The sequence below is a fragment of the Neoarius graeffei genome, chromosome 18 (assembly GCF_027579695.1).
Source record: "Neoarius graeffei isolate fNeoGra1 chromosome 18, fNeoGra1.pri, whole genome shotgun sequence".
Taxonomy (NCBI): domain Eukaryota; kingdom Metazoa; phylum Chordata; class Actinopteri; order Siluriformes; family Ariidae; genus Neoarius; species Neoarius graeffei.
In genome coordinates, this window is record NC_083586.1 from 39,885,721 (window position 1) to 39,913,572 (window position 27,852).

The following is a 27,852-nucleotide window of genomic DNA, read 5'->3' on the forward strand; positions in this document are numbered from 1 at the left end:
TTTGCCACTAATCAAAACTGACAAGCAGAAGACATGGTATGTCCTTTTTACTCTTTTTCATTCCTATGTCCCTCTGTATTTGTTTCTTTCTTGTGCTTGCTTCCACAACCCCAGCCAATAATCACACTGGAGGGGAGTGTGGCTTTCACTTTCCCTCGGGAGGGAATAAATGTCATCACTGTGCAGGTGGTAGCCGGGAGCACTATACAGCAAGACAGGAAAACCATTGCAGTCCATGGTGAGTGGCTGTTTCTTGACAGCTATGCAATGTGGGAATACTGTTTGATGCTCTTATTCTGCCCTCCTTGTCTGTTTTGCCTGTGGAAATAAATCTGTATTTCTGTCTGGATTGAAAGGAAATGCATGAATGCCATGAAACATTACACATCTTCCTATATCTTTTTCTCACTTCTCTGTCGGGTCAGTGTGGATAGGTTGAGCCAACAGAGTTAAGGCCCTTGCCCAAAGGGCCAACAGTTGACTAAGAATCAGAAAAACAAAGAGTATATTTTTCCTCAAATAAACACATTTCTATTTAGATTTTTGCAACACATTTCAAACAAAGTTGAGAGCGTAAAACATTTACTACTTTGGAATGTTGCTATTCTTTCTCACAACGTTTAAAAAATATTTAAGGACTGAAGACCCCAAATGATGAAGCATTTCAGGTGTTATTTTGTCCCATTTTTTCTGTAAACAGGTCTTAACGTGTGCAACAATATGGGGTCATCATTGGCTACACGTTCTGTATTGGGGACAGAGAGGACAGATATCCTCTTCTTCCTTTGTAATGTGTGCAGAATGTGGTTTTGCATTGTCTTGTTGAAATATCCCTGGAACAGGTGTCATCTCAAAGGCAGTATATGTTGCTCCAAAATCTCAATGCACTTTTCTGCATTAATGCTGCCATCGCAGAAGTGTAAGTTACCTTTGCCAAGGGCACTGACACAACCCCATACCATGACAGGCCCTGGCTTTTGGACTCATTGCTAGTAACAATCTGGATGGTTCTTTGCGTCTCTGGTCAAGAACACAAAGACCTTAAAAAAAAGACCGGAAATAATAATTCCTCTGACCACAATACACATTTCCACTGTGTGATGGTACATCCCAGATGCCTCCAAGCCCAGAGAAACTGACAGCGTTTCTGGACACAGTTAACATAAGGCTTCCTTTTTACACAGTAAAGTTTAATTGGCATTTGTGAATGTGACTGTGTATTGTAGTGCTTGACAAAGGTTTGCTACAATAATCCCGAGCCCATGTGGTTATATCAGCTGTAGATGAATGACGGTTCTTGATGCAGTGCCATCTGAGGGCTCAGAGATCAAAGGTGTTCAGCTTAGGCTTGTGCTCTTGCCCTTTACACACCAAAATCCCTCTAGATTCCTTGAAGTGTTTCATGATATTATGCACCATGGAGGGTGAAATATCCAAATCCCTTCTTATCTTTCTTTGAGGAACATTGTTTTTAAACATTTCAATAATTTTCTCATGTATTTGTTGACAAACTGGAGATCCTCAGCCCATCTTTGCTCCTCAAAGACTAGACCTTTCCTGGATACTGATTTTGTACCAAATCATGATTACAATCACCTGTTGACATCACCTGCTTCAAATCACATTCTTATTTAATTGTTTTACCTCATTACTAGCACCAAATTGCCCCGTCCCAACTTTTTTTGGAATGTGTTGCAGGTCTGAAATGGATAAATGAAAGTATATGAGCAAATGAAATGAAGTTGACCAGGCAAAACATGAAATATCCTGGGTTCATGCTGTCTGGAATGAAATATGTCAAAGTAAATTTAGAAATCACTACTTTCTTTTCTTAGTTACATTTTCCATACTGCCACAACTTTTCCTACGTTGGGGTTGTGTGTGTGTGTGTGTGTGTGTGTGTGTATATATATATATATATATATATATATATATATATATATATATATATATATGAAGACAGTATGTACAATAAGAGTACCAAGAGTGTCTCATATTTCATCATCTAAGGAAATGAAGTAAATAAAGTATTCAGTTATTACTTCAAAGCATATTCATCTTGGAGAAAAGTTTGTTCTTAAGTCATAGTTGCATAACACATTACATATAATGGCAAACTATAGGGTCCAAGCACCTTTTGCCAATATTGCCTCTTGAAATCAGCTCTTGCCATGTTACCGAAAAAATAAAGAAATCATAGTTGAATATTCTTTTAATATTTCATAATGGCAACTTAATGCAAACCCTGTCAAATGTCTGCTGAAAGCTGATTGACTGACCGTTGCCATTTTTTCAAAGTCTTTATTTAAGGTTATCATTTGAAATCCAGTGACAGATTAGCAGAATGATGCAGCACAGAAAAAAATCAACTCAGTTTCTCTACAGTTTATGAGAAACAGATTTTTTTACTTCCACCCCCTATGGGTTAGCACGTTAGCATACGGCCTCAGAATCTAGTCTTGAAAAAAAGCCTTTCAAAGCCTTGTGTAAATCCATTGCTCATGTGTTTGAGTAAGTTAAGCTCTGCCACATGTGGTGACAATATTTTTTTTTTTAATAGCAACATGATTTTGTACTGAGGATCAGACTATCAAATTTGGTATAATTTGACACCAGTTGGCCAAAAATACTAGAACTATTTTAAATGGATTTGATATATTAGTGAAATTTCCTCAAAAGTAGGCCATGCTACTGTAAATGGTTCTTTTTTTTTTTTTGTCATTGAAATTTTTATTTTGTTTTTACATAGCAATTACAAAAAGAAGACATAACATACAAAAACACATATCGGCGGCAGCAACACAGAACATGACATATCTCCCCAATAATCCATTCATAGGCACATTAAAGCACATACATACTACATACTCACAATAAGTATACAACACACCTCAAGTTCTTTAAGAGTTCACTCCAACACTATAATCAAAATGCACCCATACATGGCTAGCTTTACTTGGTTCCTTCTGTACCCTTGAAATCATGGCTTCAAAAGCAGCTGTCTCTGTAAATGGTTCTTAAGGCTTTTTGGGTTTTGTAGAACCCAAGGTCTCAGGCAAAAAAAAAAAAGTAAATAAATAAATAAATAACACTATCACTGATGTTTCACAAGATCAGGCTGATCAGTCTCATTTCCTTTGCCTGAGTAGCAGCCAGTGTGTAAGTCACAAAGTGCTTGGACCACAAATTATTACAGTCAGATTAGATTAGATTAGATTAGATTAGATTAGATTAGATTAGATTAGATTAGATTAGATTAGATTAGATTAGATTAGATTAGATTAGATTAGATTAGATTAGATTAGATTAGATTCAACTTTATTGTCATTGCATGTCACAGGTACAAGGCAACAAAATGCAGATTGCATCTAACCAGAAGTTCATAGAAGTAAATAACATAAGTGTAATATATATATAAATATAAATGTACAGGAATTACAGGCTATGGAATGGTATAATGATATGATAGATATTTACAGTATGTTCAAAATGTGCAATATGAATGGAAATGTGCAATATGAATGAGCTGTAGTGCAATGGTATGGTAAAATCGTAATGATCATTAACTTATGAATCCAGTATCAGATTAATAAGTAACTTAATTAATTCTGGCTTAATTAATAGGGAATTTTAAAGCTAGTCATTTATCAAAGTGCTAAAAAAAGAACAGCGTTGAATGAACGAGTCATATTTTATATTAATATTTATCAAAAATCACAACCAGTTTTAATTGTATACTGCTATATTTTCTGTTTCTTTGTCTTTTTTACAGAATATTTCAGGTCCCATCTTTTAGCCTTTTCCTCCAATCTGGATGAGCACAACCCTGATGTGGCAGAATGGAGACTGGACGTTAGCAGAGTCATCAAAAACTCCATGATTCATGTGAGCGAAGTCTGAGGCCCCTTCTTCTTTGATGTATTGGATCAAGAGCACTGTGCTAAAGATCAGAATCAACCCCCCCCCATTACTCATAAGTCTGAGCTGAAACAGTTCCGCTTTTACTCTAGCGATTACTGCCTGTGGTTCCTTCTGCTCCAAGTTTAAATCTTCCCTAAATCACTGTAAAACTCGGATGTGTTGCAAATGAGCAATGAATGCATCATGGTGCCACAGGAACATCATTTCTGCCTCACTCTCAATAATCCTCATGTGTCAAATAAACGAAGCTATGAACTGTCACGGAAGAGAGTTTATGATGCTCTCTAATAACTGCACAATAGGTGTTTTTAAACCTTCTGCTGACCACTGGGAAGTTAAATCCCCCACCGTTTGTCCAAAGCCGCATCATGCGAATGGACTGGCATGCTAGATTAGGTTAAAGGCAAGCTCGGTTTCTGGTCAGAGGCTAACAGAGAGTACAGAACAGAAATACTAAAATTAGTATTGTAACATATAACCCAGTGCATTTGAATTCTCAAATCCGAGTCAGAAGCTGATTAATTTACTGTAAGACAAGTTCTGACAATAGTATGGGCTGCCATTCAAATCACAGGTATATGTAATACACTCGTTCTAAAATGTTATCATTTCTATAGTAAAAACTCATTCACAGGGTCTTGTACAGTCGAGTCTTCACATAATCGAAGATTAATAATAATCAGATTTTTTTTTATCTTTTCCTCCTCTTATTATACCCCTGCTCTGAAGGCGGGGTGGTGGGTGGGGGGATACTGTTTTTTTTTTTACCTCCGTCCATCTATCCGTCCATATGTCTGTCCATCCGAAACACCCTTTTTCTCAGCAACCATAAATCATAGCCACTTGGTACTTGGTACCAAACTTCAGCTTGGAGTTCTATACCGTGTATACCGTTTTCAGGTCTGTCACACATCAACTTCCTGTTTTACCGACTGAATGTATTTACGAAACATATAGGGGTGGATTTACAAAATTTTCATAACACTTTTCTCAGCAACTACAAATCACAACTGCTTGATATTTGGTACTGAGCTTCAGCTTGGGGTTCTATACCGTGTGTACCATTTTCAGGTCTGTTGCACATCAACTTCCTGTTTACCAACTGAATGTATTTACAAAACATATAGGGTGGATTTTGATGCTATTTCAAGAAGCAAAATGCTATTTCAAAATGACAGTTTACCAGGATGCTATTTGAAATTCCTGGGGAGAATGCTGCTCTTTACTTACTTGTTTCAGGGTTAATTATTTGTTGAAGTCAACATTCATAATAAGTGTCCTATTCCTTCTATTGCTTGCATTCTGATATAAGCAAGAGTTGGGGTATATGTAAATGAGCAGTAGCTCACAGTTGATCTTGTTTAAATTAACTGTTCTTATTTAAAGGTCCTGACTGCAAATTGAATTCTGGACAAAATGTTCTATTTCTGTTGTTGTGGAGTTTCAAGATGTTTCGCTGCTGCACACACTGTGTATCCTATGTGTGAATGTTTTGTCAAGATAAAACGCGTCCCGCATTTTACAATTCCGGAGATTGCCAAAACAAGTGAACAACAATATCACGTGACCACCGTGGGGTGTGTTTAACCTACTTTTAACCAAAACAAGTTGAAGTGGACAAACATGGTGGACTCTGCTGTCCTGCCAGTGGAAAAGAAAAGGAAAGCCTGCCTAGTGAGTGCAACTGCAAGATAGAACAAGGTTAGGTGACGTGTCATTTTTCTGGACAGATAACTAAATAATTCTAGCTAGTGCTTAGCTATCTTAGCCTTAGAATGCATGGGCTCGACTCCACAATAGCGAGTATGGAGTTATACACCTAATGTTTTGATCTTGCACAGAAAGAAACAATAACACAAAAGCAGTAACAGAGAAAAGATATATTTGTCTTTTGTTTCACGGATCTATTGAATGTCAATCACAAATTACATACCTGCTAGTCAAAACTCTCTGAGGTCAATGCAGAGTCACAATGTTTTCCACACGTCTCCATCTTGGTGTGACACAGTTCCATAATTATGCTAATTAGTTAAAGCTCCTCACATTCGGCTGTTTCCACAGGGCCATACTGTTTACCTCAAGAGGTAGGAAAGTGGTCCCAAAACAGAGAAAACTGACCCTTCGCACATCAAAATGATCACATCTCATCCATATGATATTGTTCTTGCAAGATATAGGAAAATGCCATGCACAATAAAAAAATTTAAATTTCAGATGACTTTGCAGTCAGCACCTTTAACAAAGCAAAACAGTTAGTAACTTTTTGGCTATACGGTAGTTCTCAGGAGAGGATTGATAACATGAAAAGTTGCATCTTTTTTATTATTATTAACTTCAAGAGAGGGAGAGGGAAAAAAGAGTGAATCATAGCATAAGTGAATTTTTGGACATTCCACAACAATAAATTTAACTATAAATGGATAAAGGTCAATATTTTGTTTGTGATTAGATTTAAAATGGCAAGTGTAAGCAGATTTCTGTAGTATTAGAGGAATAAAACACTTCAGGATGTTGTTATTTGGAAATAATCAACTTTGTGGTGATAACAGTAACTCTACATCAGCAACAGCACATTCCATCATGTTTTATTTATAACCTAATATAGGAAAGCATGTGAAGGGCTTTTTCACATCCATAAATAAATTATTTTGCTGATAACTGAAAGACAGATATGTTAGATTAAAATAATACAGTGAAGAAATATTTTGTACAATCATTGCAATAAGATCAAAAGATGTAGCCTGGGGCAATGTCCTTCTCCAGAGTATCAGATCTAAAATGTATCTTCTTTTGTTTTAGCCACAATGCTACCACACAAAATCCAAGATCCTCTAATATGCATGAATGCATCTACTGGTTGCAGTGAAGGAAAAAAGCCCCCCAAAAAACAAAACAAGGATTTTAGCCCAAACCACAGTAGTCGTATGTGTGCTCTACTCCACTGGAGTTATAATGTGGCTAATGAGTTTTCAACAGACCACATGGGGCCTTACAGAAGAACGGCACACTTTAACCTTGTGATTTGACCTGAAACTAATGTTGGTATTGTGGTTTGAATTGCCTCACTGCCTCTGTTATATCCTCAAAACAATAACAGACCATGCAATGATGTTAATTGTAATCTGCCATAGATGCTTTCTGTTTTTTTCCTCTTGCAAACATTCTGCACACACATTGTCAGAGATGGCTCTGCATAATAACTGCCATAAGCAGCTGCCTAGTTCATCTCCTAAAGTTTGAAATGTAGTTGTAGTGACAGAATAAAAAAGTGCGAGTGGTTTGGGTACATATTCATTCATTTGCTCTGCATTGAATACTACAAAATTTCCAACTAGTATGCCAAACCACCTATGGTATATCATTATCACTGCTTATAGTAGTGTACTACAGGGATATACCTTATTACTCTATCCACATTTGCTGGATATGAGCAATCGCGCACTCTGATTGGCTATTCTATTACTAGGCTATCAGCTAATATACTGTGAGTAGAGAAAAACAAAATGGCGGCACGTGTTACTGAACCAACAGAGGATGAAATAAAAACTCGGAGACAAAACCAAAAAAAAAAAAATCAAGTATTTAAAAGAAACAGAAATAACTAATATACGTACGTGTGTGTGTGTGTGTGTGTATATATATATATATATATATATATATATATATATATATATATATATACACCCCAGCCCAGTTGGTGGCGCTAATGCACCTTTAATTTGGTTTGTTAACTGCCAAAAAAACCCTAAAGAAGAAGACCCCCAAAATACAAAAAAGCAACAAAATATGGAATAAAATTATTTGATGGGAAGAACAGATCCCTTTTTATTTTTCAAGAATTATTATTAGAGCATTTTTCACAAATTGTCACTATCATTTTGCTGGTTTGTTTACATTCTAAGCAAAATTATTTTGTCTGACATTTTGTATAAAGTTTTTATTTATCGAATTTGCAAAAAATATAAATACTCTGTTTCTCAAAATTCAGTGAATGGGGATATAATAAAACAGTTATTCCACTCAATCTCATCATACATGGCTTATAGCCAACTCGGTGCTATGCGCCTCGTCAGCTATCAGCTCATGTATGACTCGATTTCATGGAATAATTGTTAATTAGTGTAGAATATACCCAGGTGTCTGGAAAATTTGTATTTTTACCAGTAACATTACATTATTTCTTTGAGCACCAACAGGTCTATTGCTGTTCGTGAAGCAAGCTCGGTAGTGGATCTGCATTTCTTTGTGAGCTTGTGCAGGGCGTGAACGCATTGTCAGCACGAATCTGTCAGATATGTCCCCAATTGATAGACTGTTAAATGTAACTGTCTGTCAGAGCAAGCAGAATTGATTAAGATTTCTGTGGGAATAGGCAGGATTGGTCAGAATTTTTGCGGAATTTGGTGGAGTTGGTCAGATTTTCTACAGAGGTGAGTAGAATTTGTCAGAATTTCTATGTGAGCAGGTGGAATCTGTGAATGTCTCAATGGGATAAAGTGAGATCAGAGGTCAGAATTTCTGGGGATGTTGCCAAATTAGGTTATTATTCCTCAGGAAGCTGGCAGAAATGGTCAGAACTTTGGGGGTGGGTTGCCAGAATTGGTGAGAATTTCTGATGAAGTTGCCAGAATTGGTGGTAATAGCAATGACAGCACGCTGCTGCATTGATGAACCTCCCATATGTTTATATGGAAGAACAGCATGTGTTCATTTGACCTTTAAAGACATTTAAAAGTCTTTCATCTACATAAAACTAGTGTCGATTCAAGAATAAATAACATTTACAGAATGTATTGTTAATTTTATGCAGCGTTGTGATGAGTTTTTACTTTAAGCTTTTTTTTTTAACATTGGGTAATACAATACACCAATCTCATGGGTACCATCATTTTGATTTTTTAGGGATATTCATCACCGGTCCGTGTGTTTTGTTGTTACTTCCAGCTCACTCATTGTTGGTTCAATCGGCTTAAAACTCATGATTCCCACCTGGTGGTCGTATCTCTCATGTTGACTTGATTTTCCAATAAAATCAGCTGAACATTTTGATGTCTAGTGCCCGCAAAAGATAGGATAAATGAGGAAAATTTTGTATCCTTCCTAAAAACAAATCATTTTCCTAAATTTTTTCATGGAGAAAAAAAAATGAGAAGGTGTATAAATATCAGTCATACTGTTTTGAAGAGAATTAACAAAAGTTTACCCTCTTATACACAGTACATTCGAGCAGCACCATTGTTAGTCACACTAGGTGTCCACAATTTAAAAGTGAACATACAGTTGCGGTCAGAAGTTTACATACAGTGACATGAATGTCATCTTGGATATGAATATCATGGCAATATTGGGCTTTCAATGATTTCTCTGAACTGTTCGTTTTCTGTGGTCAAATGATTGTGCAGCATATATCTTTAATAGAAAATAAATTTGGTGCAGAAGTTTTAATTTATTTTGGGTTTTCTGAAATCACCACAGAGTCAAAATTATACATGCATGGTCAAACATTGACATACGCTCACTTAGATTATTAATTCAGAGATGCTGAAACTTCCAAAATGTCTCTTATCTTGCCAAGGTCGAGGTCTGTTAACTTCCTGTTAGTGATCATGATTGACTACAGCTGGTAGCTTTTCTGTGCCTTCATAAAAAGGATTTGTTTACAGTACTCACTGGATTGACCAATACACAGTAAAATGGGAAAATCCAAGGAGCTCAGTGCAGATCTGAGAAAGAGGATCGCAGATGTACACAACTCAGGAATGTCTCTTAGAGCCATTTCTAAACAACTGCAAATCCCAAGATCAGTTCAAACAATTGTATGCAAGTTATTGTGAGGTGTAGTCACTTTGCCAAGCCACTTTGCTTCAAGAAAACCCAAACTGTCACCCTCAGCTGGAAGGAAATTGGTTTAGATGGTCAGGAACCATAATGGCACAGCCCTGCCATGAGCTGGAAGCTGATGGATCACTGTCTACAGTTCAGTGAGTTTTACATCACCATGGACTAAGAGGCTGCTATCCAAGAAATAACTCCCTGCTCCAAAATCGACACCTTCAAGCTTAACTAAAGTTTGCAACTGACCACATGGACAAAGAAAAAGCCTTCTGGAGGGTAGCTGTATGGTCAGATGAGACAAAGATTGAGTTGTTTGGACACAATGGCCACCATGAACAGAGGGACACTGTACCAGCTGGTGGTGGTGGTAGGATCATCATGCTCTGGGGCTGTTTTGCTGCCAGTCGAACTGGTTCATTGCACAAAGTGGATGGAATAATGAAGAAGGAGGACTACCTCAGAATTCTTCAGCATAATCTCAAACCATTGGAAACTTGAACATGACTTGGGACTTACAACAGGACAATGAACCCAAACACTCATCAGAGCTGGTTGTGGAGGATAAAGCAGGCTAATATTAAGCTTAAAACAAGTCCTGACTTCAACCCTATTGAAAATATATGGGCTGTGCTTATAAGTCAAGTCCATGCCAAGAAAAAAAAAATAATTGAACTCTACCAATTCTACCATGAAGAGTCATGAAATATCCAACCAGAATTCTGCCAGAAGCTTGTCCATGGTAAACAAAAATGTTTGGTCAAGGTGAAGCTTGCAAAGAGACATTTTACTCAAATATTAGGTGTGCTGTATGTATTCTTTTGACCCTGTATGTATACTTTTGACCTTTTTTTGATTTCAGAAAACCCAAAGAAAATTGTGCAGTGATTTCGAGCCTGTTTTTTTTTAAGATGTATGCTGTACAATGATTCTGCCCCAGAAAAAGAACAGTTCAGAGAAATAATTGAAAGCCCAAATATTGCCATGACATTCATGTCACTGTAAGTAACCTTCTGACCACAGCTGTACCCAGTAAATTCTGGCTTTCATGTTTAAACACAAAGGATGCTGGTTTGTGACCAGGGCAACGGACAGAAATGTGTGTGTGTGTGTGTGTGTGTGTGTGTTTCCTCCTTCATAGACGAAGATGAGCATGACTTCATAGAAGGTGAATGAAGTCATGAATTGCACAGTAAAATCTGATGATAGTGAGGGAGAGTTGTGCATTTCGTCAGCATCACTCTCTTGTCCTGAATCACCTTAACCTAGCAGCAGGACATAGTCGAGATGGCTGGAGATAAAGCAGGATGCAGTGGATGGCCACAAGATTGAGTCTGTCCGACTGTGCCCAAAGCACTCCATGGTGCCTGCTACATGTTGGCCATTGGCTCATGAGGAGCTCATCCGCCCTTTGACAGGTCTTGTTTTTCATCCTGCTGGGTGACATACCATCCTCCTCATCAGCATAGAGCTGGTGGGGGAGCCGGGTTCGATGCCGATCACTCGCCCATGTGGCAGGTAGTACTGGGTTACAGTGTTACCAGTAGTGGGGTCTAGACCCTGACCTAACATATGACAGAAATAGAAATTTTATAAAACACTGGATTTTCAAATGTTCATAACTTTTTGGTTCTTTAGACCTATTTACAAAATTAAACAAGTTTTCAATTCAGATCTTCATCCTCTTTAATTTGAGACATTACACAACACTATGATAACTACTTTAAAAAATTACTTGTGATTGCTAGTGGTAATTTCTGAGAGAGCTGTCAGGATTGGTTGAAATTCCTGAGAGAGCCTTCTTCTTCTTCTTCTTCTTCTTCTTGTCAAAGTAGGCATGATGGGTCAGAATGTCTGCACGTGCTGTCAGAATTTTTTTTGGGGGAACACCTCTGGACCATTCCCAACACTACTATACTCAATGATCCACAAATACTGTGAAGTTCACTTTCACATGCCTCACATACACAAGGACAAATCCTGCACTATTGTGCTTTTGGATTTATTGTTGAGGTATTGTATACATTGTCTAAAGCTGGCTGTGTATGCTTTCTAGGTGACTGGAGTGAATCCAGAGCATCTGTTGGTCACTGTTTTGCCAGGACTGCCCACTGCCGCTGAATTCTTCCTGCTTCCGGATAAAGAGCTAACAGAGGGCAAAGCAGACAAAACAGTAATGCATTTAGACCAGGTATCCATAAATACACTTTACTTTTATCTGCTGAAAACAATATGCAGGAGGGTTGTGCATTTTCGATATCAAGTGTGCCAAATTTTAATGAGAGGCCAGAAAGCAGTTTTATGGTGTTTTTCAGGAGCACAGTGTTTATCGATTTACATTCAATGGTTTTGATCTCATCACCATCATCACCACTGCTCATCCTGGAATTTATATCTGATCCTTATACTGCATTGATACACTTACTCCTGGTCAAATAGACAAGCACATTTATTTATTTATTTATTTATTTAGAAATGTGTCTAGGGCGGCACGGTGGTGTAGTGGTTAGCGCTGTCGCCTCACAGCAAGAAGGTCCGGGTTCGAGCCCTGTGGCCGGCGAGGGCCTTTCTGTGCGGAGTTTGCATGTTCTCCCTGTGTCCGTGCGGTTTTCCTCCGGGTGCTCCGGTTTCCCCCACAGTCCAAAGACATGCAGGTTAGGTTAACTGGTGACTCTAAATTGACCGTAGGTGTGAATGTGAGTGTGAATGGTTGTCTGTGTCTATGTGTCAGCCCTGTGATGACCTGGCGACTTGTCCAGGGTGTACCCTGCCTTTCGCCCGTAGTCAGCTGGGATAGGCTCCAGCTTGCCTGCGACCCTGTAGAACAGGATAAAGTGGCTAGAGATAACGAGATGAGATGATAAAATGTGTCTAAAGCAGGGTGGTGATGTGAAAGTGTTTCTCAATTCCTCCAGCAGATGTCAGTGTTGGCCCACACAGCTCTCAGCCATAATCTATTTCACATACAGACACACACACACACAGTTACACACAGTTACACACAGCAGCCTGCATAAACAAATAGGTCGAGGAGAAACACAATGAGGGACTGGTTCATTTATGTTAATTTCTGTTAGTGGGGAAAAATCTATGTATGCTTCAATAGATGTCATGTCATTTATGAGTTTAATATATTTCACATGCAGTGTCATGGTATGTGCTTTGTATTGCATTAACATTGCTTCTGCTAAGAATGACAGCAGGATGAAATGTAACTTCAAGTTATGTTTCAAATTTTATACCAAAAAGGGGAAATTGATTTTGGTACAGAATGTGATGGATGGATTTACATAACTAACAAACTACGGTAAATAAATAAACAAATAGTCATGTCTCACATTCAGAACAATTATGACAGTTCATATCTTTTATTTGTCTTATTGATAGTTAGACATATTATATTGAGATATACTGTATTATATTATATGGACACGAGTGTTTTACTGGGAATTATTATACATACAGGCCACTTTTTCCATGGAATAAAACCATGTATTCTATTCCCTTCTAGCGGGTTTATTGATGGCATGCAATATTGTTGTCATATCGCTTATCCTCCATGTATTACACCACTCTCCCTAATGGATAGTGAGGCGCAATATTGTTATTATATTGCATGTTGTCAAGACAACATTACATCACATTTTGGAGCTCATGTGAAGATCCAATGACAAAACTTTTCTGCTGCGCATGCACACAATCATTTCTTTGTTGGCCGGGAAAGAGAGAAGACAGGGTTAATTCAGTGCTTGGATTAAGCAATAAATAAATAAACTGAAACTAAAGGTGCGCTAAACACTCGAGAGGCTACCAAAACTTCATTCTATATTCTTCACACATATTTACAAGAGAAAAACATACCAACGGACATCGAGAAACTGGAAAAGAGACACATCGGAGATGTAAAACTTCTGTGCTAGTGAGTGACTCGGATAGTTTGTACACAAACATGGCAGTGCCATTTGCTTCATTAAAAGCCAAAGATTTAAAGACACACGTGCTGAACACCCAGAAGGCTACCAAAACTTCACTGGATATTCTTCACGCATATTTACAAGAGAAAAACATACCAACAGACATTGAAAAACTGGAAAAGAGACACGTTGGAGATGTAAAACTTCGGCGCTAGCAAGTGACTTGGACAGTTTGTACATAAACATGGTGGCAAGGTTTGCTTAATTAAAAGCGGAAGATTTAAGCCTAGGTCACAACTGGACATACGATTTTTTGGCTGTGCGATTTTTGGCATTTCCCAAATCGCTGCGGTTTTTTTTTGTTCATGGAGAAAGACACGCGTTGGCCGTAAGTTTGTCTTGCAACCTGAAAAAAATGTAAGCGCCTGTAGAATTTGTTTGACATGACAAAGAACCTCTGCGGCCGGTCTGCGGCCAGTCTACGGCTCGAAAATCAGCACGTCACACGCGCACCCTCCGTGCATTTCACGCGCGCCCTCCGTGCGTTTCTTGCGTTTTTTGCACGTAGACCGGCCGTAGGAGCACGTACGGCCGGTTGTGACCGAGGCTTTAAAGAGTCAGACGCGCTGAACACCCAAAAGGCTACCAAAACTTCACTGGATATTCTTCATGCATATTTACAAGAGAAAAACAGACCAACGGGCATCAAAAAACTGGAAAAGAGAGCAATAGTGGAAATATTCTCAAAGTTCTACTTGGAGGTGAGGAAAAGTGACAGAAACTTTTACAAGAGCACGTCACTCGTGGACTTCACTCAGCAAAGCTCTTTTGTTTTGAACAACTGCAGTGTAACAATTAACTTTGACCAAAAGTAACTTTGAACTTGAACTATCAACCTATACATATAGCTTGTATATAAGTTGGGTTGTTGTTCAGGCTTTTTGGACTTGTATCATTTTTATTGTTAGAACTTTGACTTTGTACAACCCCGATTCCAAAAAAGTTGGGACAAAGTACAAATTGTAAATAAAAACAGAATGCAATGATGTGGAAGTTTCAAAATTCCATATTTTATTCAGAATAGAACATAGATGACATATCAAATGTTTAAACTGAGAAAATGTATCATTTAAAGAGAAAAATTAGGTGATTTTAAATTTCATGACAACACAACATCTCAAAAAAGTTGGGACAAGGCCATGTTTACCACTCTGAGACATCCCCTTTTCTCTTTATAACAGTCTGTAAACATCTGGGGACTGAGGAGACAAGTTGCTCAAGTTTAGGGATAGAAATGTTAACCCATTCTTGTCTAATGTAGGATTCTAGTTGCTCAACTGTCTTAGGTCTTTTTTGTCGTATCTTCCGTTTTATGATGCGCCAAATGTTTTCTATGGGTGAAAGATCTGGACTGCAGGCTGGCCAGTTCAGTACCCGGACCCTTCTTCTACGCAGCCATGATGCTGTAATTGATGCAGTATTTGGTTTGGCATTGTCATGTTGGAAAATGCAAGGTCTTCCCTGAAAGAGACGTCGTCTGGATGGGAGCACATGTTGCTCTAGAACCTGGATATACCTTTCAGCATTGATGGTGTCTTTCCAGATGTGTAAGCTGCCCATGCCACACGCAGTAATGCAACCCCATATCATCAGAGATGCAGGCTTCTGAACTGAGCGCTGATAACAACTTGGGTCGTCCTTCTCCTCTTTAGTCCGAATGACATGGCGTCCCTGATTTCCGTAAAGAACTTCAAATTTTGATTCATCTGACCACAGAACAGTTTTCCACTTTGCCACAGTCCATTTTAAATGAGCCTTGGCCCAGAGAAGACATCTGCACTTCTGGATCATGTTTAGATATGGCTTCTTCTTTGAACTATAGAGTTTTAGCTGGCAATGGCAGATGGCACGGTGAATTGTGTTCACAGATAATCTTCTCTGGAAATATTCCTGAGCCCATTTTGTGATTTCCAATACAGAAGCATGCCTGTATGTGATGCAGTGCCGTCTAAGGGCCCGAAGATCACGGGCACCCAGTATGGTTTTCCGGCCTTGACCCTTACGCACAGAGATTCTTCCAGATTCTCTGAATCTTTTGATGATATTATGCACTGTAGATGATGATATGTTCAAACTCTTTGCAATTTTACACTGTCGAACTCCTTTCTGATATTGCGCCACTATTTGTCGGCACAGAATTAGGGGGATTGGTGATCCTCTTTCCATCTTTACTACTGAGAGCCACTGCCACTCCAAGATGCTCTTTTTATACCCAGCCGTGTTAATGACCTATTGCCAATTGACCTAATGAGTTGCAATTTGGTCCTCCAGCTGTTCCTTTTTTTGTACCTTTAACTTTTCCAGCCTCTTATTGCCCCTGCCCCAACTTTTTTGAGATGTGTTGCTGTCGTGAAATTTCAAATGAGCCAATATTTGGCATGAAATTTCGAAATGTCTCAATTTCGACATTTGATATGTTGTCTATGTTCCATTGTGAATACAATATCAGTTTTTGAGATTTGTAAATTATTGCATTCCATTTTTATTTACAATTTGTACTTTGTCCCAACTTTTTGGGAATCGGGGTTGTACATGTACACTGGATTGACAGAACATTTGAATTACATTCGATCAGAATCAGCATTCAATATTAGTAAGTTGGCCCCCTGTTCTTAACTTTTTGTAAAATCTATAATTGTTCCATTGAATGTGTATTCATAATAATAATAATAATAATAATAATAATCTTGGCTGGCTTTTTTTGTGCTCTATCAGAGATATTCCATTCAGCCAGCATGATCTTGAACGAGTCGAAGATGAGTTCAGTATTTAAATACACCACTCGTATTTGCCATACGAACTACATCCGGGATATGGAGATCCAAAACCATGACATAAATCTCTGTATGTCACTCATGAGGAAATCAATTGTTTTGATAAATTTGGATACTTTTTGTTTGTGAATGTGTCTATATAATAAAAGAAAATCACACAGTAGTTTGAAGATGTGAAGTTTCTCTTCTCGTGTTGAAAAACTTGCATTTTTCATACAAAATACATCATGCATCTGAGTCACATATTTAAAGGAGATACACAGAACCATGGCCTCACTTTCGTTTATAAATGCCTTGAGACCTCAAGAATGGCACAGGAACAGTTTTAAGCATTAACAATAAATCTAATATAGTAATTTTTACAATTAAAGTGATTCATATAGGTAGCGGTCTGAGTGAATGACCTTGACGTCCATAACGTCACAGCAGGAAGTCTATCGGTTTTATCGCCATTTCCGCTATACTAAAACACAGAGCTGACTGCAACTCCGATCCTCCATTTTGAGCTAATTTATTGCCATGTCATGTAGATGTGTTGCTGGCTGGTGCAGCAACACGGCAGAAGGTGGATTTATGTTGCATTCATGGCCCAAAAACGTTCAAATTGCAAAGATTTGGATGTGTTTTGCGAGAAGTTCACGGGCACATTGGGTGCCTATGACATGGTCTCTCCTCTGCTCTGCACATTTTACTGAAGAGGCGTATGAAACCTCTGATCTGTTGAGCAGCATTGGCTATCAGCCCGTATTGAAAAAGGGTGCAATACCAACAATTAAATAAAACTACAAGAAAAGGAAAGTATTTTATTTATTTATTTATTTTAAAAAAAAGAAAGTAAGATCAGTTGCACCAGTTCTCCCGGAGTGTGAGCCGAGGGTTGTTGCTAAAACCCAGGATTAAACGTGACGTGACATAATTTATCATTCGGGCAGTGACCTCCCTGCGGTTGTTGCTAAAACCGGTGACGTCCCGTCTTGGGTTTTAGTAATTGCCTGAGCCAAGCAGTAATGGCGGAGTACTCAGTATGGAGAAAATGGAGAATGAGTGGACCAGCCGTCTGATTTCTCCGCTGGATATGCTTGCCTCAGCAGCAATATCTCACCCTTACATGGAGGAAGCGAATGAACGGAGAACTGAACGAATAATTGAAAGTCAGATTGTTTCAAAACAATCGGCCACAAGGTCGGCCTTCAAGAAGCGAGAACACAGACGGGTAAGATGCGACTCTTATTTGGATACAAAACAACAAAAACAACATTGTTTACCTGCATTTAGATTAATACATGTAACTTGTATTGTGTATTTAAGTTACCGGCATAAACTGTGGGTGGTAGAAATTGGACTTGCTTGAAAATTCTTGAAAATGTTTCACCTCTCGTCCAAAAGGCTTCCTCAGTTCTGTCTGACTAATAGGGAGTATCAGATATCTGATACTATATATCTGATACTCCCTATTAGTCAGACAGAACTGAGGAAGCCTTTTGGACGAGAGGTGAAACGTTTTCAAGAATTTTCAAGCAAGTCCAGTTGCCCATTTCTACCACCCACAGTTTACTATGACCTGGATGATTGAGAATGTTCACAGACATACCGGCATAAAATTATTTAATTTGCTTCAGAATGTGATTGTCTCAGTTCATCTGATTATTTAATTAGCTTTTTACGTTTTATCAGTAAAAATGCATGCATGTACATGTATGTTGCATAAGTTATACATATAGCTCACACACAGGGCACATAACAAGAAAACATAATGAAGGCTACAGGGTTTTGGTGCAAAATTAATGCTTGTGTCACACATTGGCATTTCAGCCAGCCTTGCGCATCTATGGCATATCAGGATACGTGGCAGTAAGAAAGGAACGTCACAGCATCACCAGTTTATGTAGCTAATAATCTAGGATGCAAACACGATCTCCTTGTATGCCAGGGTGCGGCGTATTTTTAAGTCTGCACTTAAAAATCCGTAGCACATACATAGCAGATTTGATATGTCACTCATATGTCATGTGTATGCCATAAAAACAAAAGCTACGCAGCAGTGATGCAGCGGGAACGTTGCTCGAACACCTATTACGCCATGCAAATGCTTTAGTTGACATATGTCTAATGAAGGTGGCTCCGGGGCTGGCTTGGTGGATGCGGCTGATGTCTCCCCTCTTCCCTTGCCCTTCTTGGGTCCTGACTTCTTCGCTGGCATGATGCTTTCACCAATGAAATGCCACACCAATGAAACGATTACGCCATGGCAACGCATCATATGCCTCAGTACGCCATAACTTTATGCCTTGAACCCCATACAAACCCAGATACGGCATAGGAATGCCACACATACGCTGTGTACATCACAGGACTTTAATTTTGGACAAAATACGCTTCATTTCTTGGCGTTTAACCCACATACCGCTTACGTGGCAAGATACGAGACAGTGTGACACAAGCATAAGAAGCAAATGTGACAAAGTGTCCAGAAGAACTGTGGCTGGTTCTTCAAGATGCTTGGTAAAACCTACAGCTCATTTCCTTATAAAACTGCACTCATTGTACTTGAGACTACTATTTTTTTTTCTTTTAAGGAAAGGGTCATCTCACACCAAATTTTGACTTTGTTTCATTTATTGTGGCTTACTGCTGTTTATAGTATTTTTTTGAATGTTGAAACATTTCATTTCATTACTTTTAAGCCTAAGACTTATGCACAGTACTGTGTATATATAAATGAATATTGTATGTTTTTTCCCTTAACGACAGCTAATTAGTGACAGAAGGTAATACATCGCAGTTTCCTACCTCCAATGAATAAAGAGCTTAAAAATAAAAGGAGTTTCCCCAAGAGAGTAAGCTGTACATGAAGCCTATAACACATGGTGAGGTTACATGAATTCAGGTCCGTGTCTGACATCAAGAGAACATCCCAATTAAGCAACTGAGCATTTTGATGCTGGAATGTATCCAGGATTTCAGAGACCTCATCAGTCTTGAGGTCCAGATGATATGGTAAAGCCTGTGAAATACTATTATGGTCAAGCAATGTCGTTTTTATCTTTTACGAAGGCTCAGTGGATAAAACCACAGATTGTTGGCTTTCATATTAGTGTACATTGATTGAAATGAAATTAATCACTGGAATGTTGTTTATTCATCTTTTTTTTTATTGAGTTTACATCTGAGGACCCCAGTGCTTACCCTTTTTCTAGATTTCAAGGTTTTAACCACATTTGAAAATATTTAATAACAGTTCCTTTCTTCAGATGGCTCCACAATCGAATGCCTTGATGATGTTAAGTATCTAGGTGGCTACACCAATGCTCAACATGACATGGATGTCCAAATTGGCCAAGCATGGCGCGCACTCCACTCGCTACAAAAAAAATCTGGAAAGTTCCCATCAAAAACAACACAAAGACCAAAGTATTTCACGTGTTGAAACTATACTCTTATATGGTTCTGAGTCCTGGAGACTGAATGTTGCTCGTAGAAAGAAGTTAGACGGCACATACACAAAGATGCTGCATTTCATTTATGGCATCTCTTGGAGAGATCATATCTCGAGCAAAGTGTTATATGGTTCACTCCAGCCTGTCTCCACCGTCATGCAAAAGCGACCATTAGCATTAGCTGGACATGTCACCCGTAGCAATGAACCTGCTGGCAAACTTCTTCTCTGGGAACCAAATACATGAAGGAGAATTGGTCTCCTTATGTGACTTTGAAGAAAATCATAGAAATGGAAACAAATCTTGATTGTGAAGAACTGAAAACCGCAATGACTGATAAGAATTTTTGGCGTTCCAACTTCATCATGGTTTCACCATCGCCTCAAGGCATTGGATGAATCAAGTCAAGTTGATAACAGTTCCAAATGCTTATTTGTAAGTCGTTAACATAATACACATTCAGTGCAGCTAATTATATACACGTGTCAGATAGCAGGGTTTTGTGCAGTAATCACATTGTAATGATGTTGATAGAAGATAAACGAAGTCCTCATTATGATTGTTTTTCCCTCCCCCTCAGGCATCAAATGAATGCATCACTTTGTTTTTTTTAAATCACATTTTATTTCCTGCAAGTAGCAATTGTGAGAAACTGGTGAAGTAGAGAAGGTTAACTCCAGGAGGAGAAAAAGAAGAGAAGAGTTTGTTTTATAAGAAAATCATATTTTAATTATTTTCAGTGGTATTAATTTAACGGCAACATTATTAATTGAAAAACTGACTGATGTGTATTACTTATCTATTTAATTGTACAGATAACACTGTGATTTGATTTAATATATTTACTCATCCTTACCCAAATTAATCCCAAGCTATGCTTTAGAGATGTGCTTCATCCTCAATCTTCATTTTATCTTTTGTATTAAAATCCCACTTTATTAAAAGACCAATAACACCAGACAAGCAGACAAAAAGACCAATTATACTTGTGCAACACTAAAACCATATCTACAGTATCTCAGAAATATACCTTTATCGTCCTTTATTAGTCCATGCAAGCATGGGTTGGACTGTCATCTGATGCTTTTCCTCCACTCAACTTGATCTTGTTCAAGGCAGCTGGATATTCCTTTGGATCGTAGCTCTTCATCAACAACTTGACGTCAGGTTTTCCAAGGGTAGCCACAACCCTTAGAACCATTCACCTCCAGGCACTGGACACATTTCAACCAGTTGCTTTCATCACATCTCTCTACATGGCCACACCAATGTAATCGACAGCTTTGTAACTTGTTTTCGATAGAATCAATGCTGACAAGACTCCTCAGTTCATTACAAGATTTCATCTCCTTCCAGGAGGAGCCACACATCCAACATACTATGGCTGTTTCGCTATGATGAAGTCTCTGAACATTCTCAGCTTTTAATGGCCATGTTTCACAACCATATATCAGTATTGACCAATGTATGGTTGTGAAACATGGCCTTGTTAGCTCATCCGGCCATAGGCCAGGAGGCCAGATGAGCTTATGCAGTCACGCGTTGTCTGTCTGTCGTCATCCATCCACCATTTACAAAAATCGCTACTCCTCCTACAGGATTGATCAGATTTCAATCAAACTCACACACAATGTTCCCTAGGTGGGTGTGCATAAAAGTTCTCAAGATGCTGGCACCACCTGTCATATTTAACATTTTATGGGTGTTTGAAAATTTTGGGTGACTTGTCACACCAAACAGTACTGTTCGTAAACTGCTAGGATGTTTTCACTGAAACTCAAGACATACCAATAAGAATTGTTCACCAGGTGGCATCACCTGTCATGGTGGCTACACAGAGGTCAGATGAAATTGTTACTCCTCCTACAGGATTGATTGGATTTCAAAGTTATAACTTCAGAACTGTCCTACAAACACTAGATTATCTACCCGTTCTCTTGATTTTAAATTTGTATAACATGAAAAGTTGAACATTGGGGATAGTGGTTGTAACTTTTTTACATTTGCATAAAATCCAGCAAAACCTGGGGCAAAAACTGTGAGAGAAAATACACCCTTGTAGTTTGCTTGATAGTTTTGCAAGTAAGAATTAAAAAAAAAAATAATAATAAATAAATAAAATATATATATATATATATATATATATATATATATATATATATATATATATATATATATATATATTTTTTTTTTTTTAAATATAGAGGTAGAGGTGTATATCATGAATATGGTGTAGAGGTGTATATCATGACTGGATAATACAAAAATTCACAGGAGTTGTGATGTGCTCCATGCCTGTTGGAAAGAAGATTTAAAAAAAAAAAAGAAGAAGAAAAAAAGAAAAAACCCACGAGGTTGTGTGACCTTCTAAATGTGAACTTTTTTTTTTTTACTTTCGAAAGACTGCAGTGTTAAAAAAAAAAATGCCAGTGGCAGTGCTTTCTGATAGGATCTGCATTCCACCCGCATTACTGCTGTTCCTCAATGGATTACATGTTCAGTGCAAGTTTGAGGGAAAAACAATATGCAAGGATTGATCTGAATTTTAATTGGATATGTGGAGAGAGATGGATGGCAATTTGAGTTTAACATTAGGTCAAATTTTGGTAAATGAAGCAAGCAGAATTAATGAAGCCTAGACAGACGAAAGAACAAAAGAGCCCCTTGAAAGGCATAAATAATTATACATTGTACTTCCTTCAACTTTTGGCCTTTAAAAAAGGTCAGAATAGATCGGAGCCTGCTTCGCCCAACAAAAAGCATTGTGATGAAAATTGTGATTTATTTTTAAAGGTCTCCCTTGCAGATGAGACATTGCAGTTAATATCTGTTGTCAGTATTCTGCTTGAACACACATTTGATTGTCAGCTGTGAATCGTGTGTGTGTGTGTGTGTGTGTGTGTTTGTGAGAGACAGATATTAGACGTAAATCAGATCCTCCGAGCTCATATATCTTTATTTCACCTTCAAGGTTATACGCTTGATTGATGTCTAAAGGCATCATGATGTCTACCTAGATGTTACGATTTTCCAAATGTGGTCAGTCTTCACAGTAAAGATGTCATATTTCAACTCAAATTGCCATATATTATTGTTAAACAGCAAATCTGCCATTTTTCATTCAGCTTGAGTTTGCAATCTTCAAGCCTGGAGCCAATAAACAGTGCCTTGTAAAAGAAGTCGATATACTGAAGAGATATATTACCTATAACAAGGTGCACAACTGAGGGCACAATAATCTTACAACCTAAAATGTTGTTTTTGCTTTAAATGATAAAATAGTATCCATCCATCATCTGTAACCGCTTATCCTGTGCAGGGCCGCAGGCAAGCTGGAGCCTATCCCAGCTGACTATGGATGAGGTGGGGTACACCCTGGACAAGTCGCCAGATCATCGCAGGGCTGACACATAGAGTCAAACAACCATTCACACTCACATTCACACCTACAGTCAATTTAGAGCCACCAGTTAGCCTAACCTGCATGTCTTTGGACTGTGGGGGAAACCGGAGCACCCGGAGGAAACCCACATAGACACGGGGAGAACATGCAAACTCCACACAGAAAGGCCCCCATCAGCCACTGGGCTTGAACCCAGAACCTTCTTGCTGCGAGGCGGCAGTGCTAACCACTACAACACCATAAAGTAAAATTAAAAGACAAAATTAAAAATATATATATTTTAAAGCATATGCATACTCATGACAACACTGTAAAAATAGGGCATCCCCTCCCAACAAAATGACATAAAGCATTCTTTGGATGATCTAGCTTTCTAAAGGGTATCTAATTAAAAACCCTTGGTTGCCACAGTGGGATAAGTGTGAGAACCCTTGAAGGTGCCAGATGGAACACTTTTATATGCTAGCTGGATGGTACGGTGGTGCAGTGGTTAGCACTGTCACCTCACAGCAAGAAGGCTCCAGGTTCGAACCTCACAATGGGGCCTTTCTGTGTGGAGTCTGCATGTTTTCTATGTGGGTTTCCTCCGGTTTCCCCCACAGTTCAGAGACATGTAGATTCAGTAAAAATATCCAGCCACTGGGGTTGCACAAGCCAGTGCATACTTAGTGCCAGTCCCAAGCCCGGATAGTTAAGGGAGGGTTGCATCATGAAGGGCACCCAGTGTAAAAACCTATGCCAAATCAAATATCCAGATCATGATAATCTGCTGTGGCGACCCTTAACGGAAGCAGCCGAAAGAATAAGATGTAACACTGTGAAGTCACGGCCCTACTTCTAAACATTTTAGGTTTAATTTCCAATTGCCCATTTATCCAGCATACCCTGTAGGATAAACTGTGATTTTCTTCTCTCTAGCTTTCAGAATTGGTTTTGAATGCACTGAACCAGAACCAAGTTCAGTTCACATTAAGACCCGGAGTTCAGATCACAGTCTACGCTGCACATTTATCTGCAGGTCAGTAATTCACTTTCAATGAAAAAAATTTCCAAACTAATGAGATAATTATTGTTTATTGGGCTGTATAAGGTTTTAGAGTTCTTTTTTCCCTCTGAAATAACCAGGGAATTATTGATGCTCAAAGATTTTAGTGGAATATTGAATATACAATACTTGAACAAAAATCTTACAACCCCAATTCCAAAAAAAGTTGGGACAAAGTACAAATTGTAAATAAAAATGGAATGCAATGATGTGGAAGTTTAAAAATTCCATATTTTATTCAGAATAGAACATAGATGACATATCAAATGTTTAAACTGAGAAAATGTATCATTTAAAGAAAAAAAATTAGGTGATTTTAAATTTCATGACAACAACACATCTCAAAAAAGTTGGGACAAGTCCATGTTTACCACTGTGAGACATCCCCTTTTCTCTTTACAACAGTCTGTAAACGTCTGGGGACTGAGGAGACAAGTTGCTCAAGTTTAGGGATAGGAATGTTAACCCATTCTTGTCTAATGTAGGATTCTAGTTGCTCAGCTGTCTTAGGTCTTTTTTGTCGTATCTTCCATTTTATGATGTGCCAAATGTTTTCTATGAGTGAAAGATCTGGACTGCAGGCTGGCCAGTTCAGTACCCGGACCCTTCTTCTATGCAGCCATGATGCTGTAATTGATGCAGTATGTGGTTTGGCATTGTCATGTTGGAAAATGCAAGGTCTTCCCTGAAAGAGATGTCGTCTGGATGGGAGCATATGTTGCTCTAGAACCTGGATATACCTTTCAGCATTGATGGTGTCTTTCCAGATGTGTAAGCTGCCCATGCCACACGCACTAATGCAACCCCATACCATCAGAGATGCAGGCTTCTGAACTGAGCGCTGATAACAACTTGGGTCGTCCTTCTCCTCTTTAGTCCGAATGACACGGCGTCCCTGATTTCCATAAAGAACTTCAAATTTTGATTCGTCTGACCACAGAACAGTTTTCCACTTTGCCACAGTCCATTTTAAATGAGCCTTGGCCCAGAGAAGACGTCTGCGCTTCTGGATCATGTTTAGATACGGCTTCTTCTTTGAACTATAGAGTTTTAGCTGGCAACGGCGGATGGCATGGTGAATTGTGTTCACAGATAATGTTCTCTGGAAATATTCCTGAGCCCATTTTGTGATTTCCAATACAGAAGCATGCCTGTATGTGATGCAGTGCCGTCTAAGGGCCTGAAGATCATGGGCACCCAGTATGGTTTTCCGGCCTTGACCCTTATGCACAGAGATTCTTCCAGATTCTCTGAATCTTTTGATGATATTATGCACTGTAGATGATGATATGTTCAAACTCTGCAATTTTACACTGTTGAACTCCTTTCTGATATTGCTCCACTATTTGTCGGTGCAGAATTAGGGGGATTGGTAATCCTCTTCCCATCTTTACTTCTGAGAGCCGCTGCCACTCCAAGATGCTCTTTTTATACCCAGTCATGTTAATGACCTATTGCCAATTGACCTAATGAGTTGCAATTTGGTCCTCCAGCTGTTCCTTTTTTGTACCTTTACCTTTTCCAGCCTCTTATTGCCCCTGTCCCAACTTTTTTGAGATGTGTTGCTGTCATGAAATTTCAAATGAGCCAATATTTGGCATGAAATTTCAAAATGTCTCACTTTCAACATTTGATATGTTGTCTATGTTCTATTGTGAATACAATATCAGTTTTTGAGATTTGTAAATTATTGCATTCCATTTTTATTTACAATTTGTACTTTGTCCCAACTTTTTTGGAATCGGGGTTGTAGCATATAATCTGATATTGATGTGATGATATAATATAATGTACAGGCACCAGCCACTTTAAAATGAATACCTGCTCATTCATGCAATTATCCGGTTTGCCGTCATGTTGCAGCAGTGGAATGTACAAAATCATTCACATTACAGGTCAACAACTTCAGTTAATGTTCACATTACACATCAAAATGGGGAACAAATGGGATCTCAGTGACTTTGACCCTGGCATGGTTGTTGATGCCAGATGGGCTGATTTGAGTATTTTAGCAACTGCTGATCCCCTGGGATTTACACATACAGCAGTCTCTAGAGTTCACACAGAGTGGTAAAAAAAAAAAAAAGGAGTGACAGTGCCTTGATGGTGAGATGTTTGATAAGACTGGTTCAAATTGACAGGAAGTATACTGTAATAGATCACTTGCAGCCATGCAATCAAAACGTGCTACGTCATGAGCGTCCGCCATGATGGTGGATATACAAAGCAACTAGGATGGCAGCCGGAAAGCGTGTCTGTAAACAATGCTGAAACAATGCTGAATTTTCTCATTATTACCACGATTTGAATGGTCGAGTAAAGATTTGATACAAAGAGAAGATAGATATGTGTGGTTTTGACCCATATTACTTAAAGTCAGACTTTTCTGAAGATAAGATATTTCTGTTGACCATTGAGTAACCAGATATCATGTTCTATCTGGTTTGGCTGCCGAAGAATCAAGTCCGACCTCAGACGAAACATAACCCATTCTCTGAGTGGGTGCCCAGTCTGGATTGTTTCTATCATATAATTTTGCTGGCACTCCTAGAAGCAAAATGGTAATACATGTGTTAAAATTATAACAATGACGGAGTGAACCACGACAAGACAACACTCATTTTATAGCAAAATTCTAGCAACACAAAATAAAATTCTTCCACGATATTACTGAGAAAGCTTTTGAAGCTCACCTGAGATAAAATGATCACTGCAAACACAAGCTGTTTTGGTCTTAGCCTCTGTTAGATCAGCCCTGCTGATGTTGTCCAGCCATGCTCGTCTCCTCTCCATAGTAAGCCTCAGAGTTTCCTCGCCCTCTTTCCGAATCACGGACAAAATTCTAAAAAATCTGAACGTGCCACGGTTGCAAGTACTGTTGTGACCACAACCATATACAGCACAAAGATATGGCATCGCTAAAAGAACACTTAAAGCAGTGGAAAAACAAAGAGAGTTGTGCACACGTGACTGTTTTGTATGGAATGTACAAAACCCCGCATTTGTATATCCACCAACATGGCCAACATCCGGGTTTCTATTTTGCTTTGAGGTCACTTGCAAGTCAAGGATTCAAATAACCACACCTTACAACTTACAAGGGAGCAGACAAGCATCTCAGAACTCACAACATGGTGAACCTTGTCAAGCAAGAAGAGGAAACTGAGGCTAAAGTGGGCACCATCATCAAAAATAAATAAATAAATAAATAAATAAATAAATACCTGGTCCTTTTCCTGTCTTTAGCTGTCTAGTGTTGGTGAATCTGTGCCAACTGTAGCCTAAGATTCCTGTTCTTGGCTGACAGGAGTAGAACCATCACCTCAAGCTTCAATGTGATGTGAGTTCTGAGATGCTTTTCTGATCACCAGGGTTGTAAACAGTGGCTACTTGAGATACTGTAGCACTTTGTGTCGTTCTGGCCATTCTTCTCTGACCTTTCACATCAACAAGGCACTTCCACCTG

The 27,852-nt window shown here is 38.6% G+C and overlaps 1 protein-coding gene across 2 annotated transcripts in view; it reads left to right on the forward strand.

The window, feature by feature from the left end:
* LOC132866184 (VPS10 domain-containing receptor SorCS1) overlaps window positions 1–27,852 on the forward strand; it is a 508,739-nt gene that overhangs the window by 470,185 nt on the left and 10,702 nt on the right. For both annotated transcript variants that reach the window (XM_060898794.1, XM_060898795.1), the window contains exons 21-24: window positions 115–238; window positions 3,773–3,885; window positions 11,810–11,944; window positions 24,260–24,359. In XM_060898794.1, coding sequence (XP_060754777.1) covers window positions 115–238; window positions 3,773–3,885; window positions 11,810–11,944; window positions 24,260–24,359 — 472 coding nt within the window. The remainder of the gene's footprint in view (window positions 1–114; window positions 239–3,772; window positions 3,886–11,809; window positions 11,945–24,259; window positions 24,360–27,852) is intronic.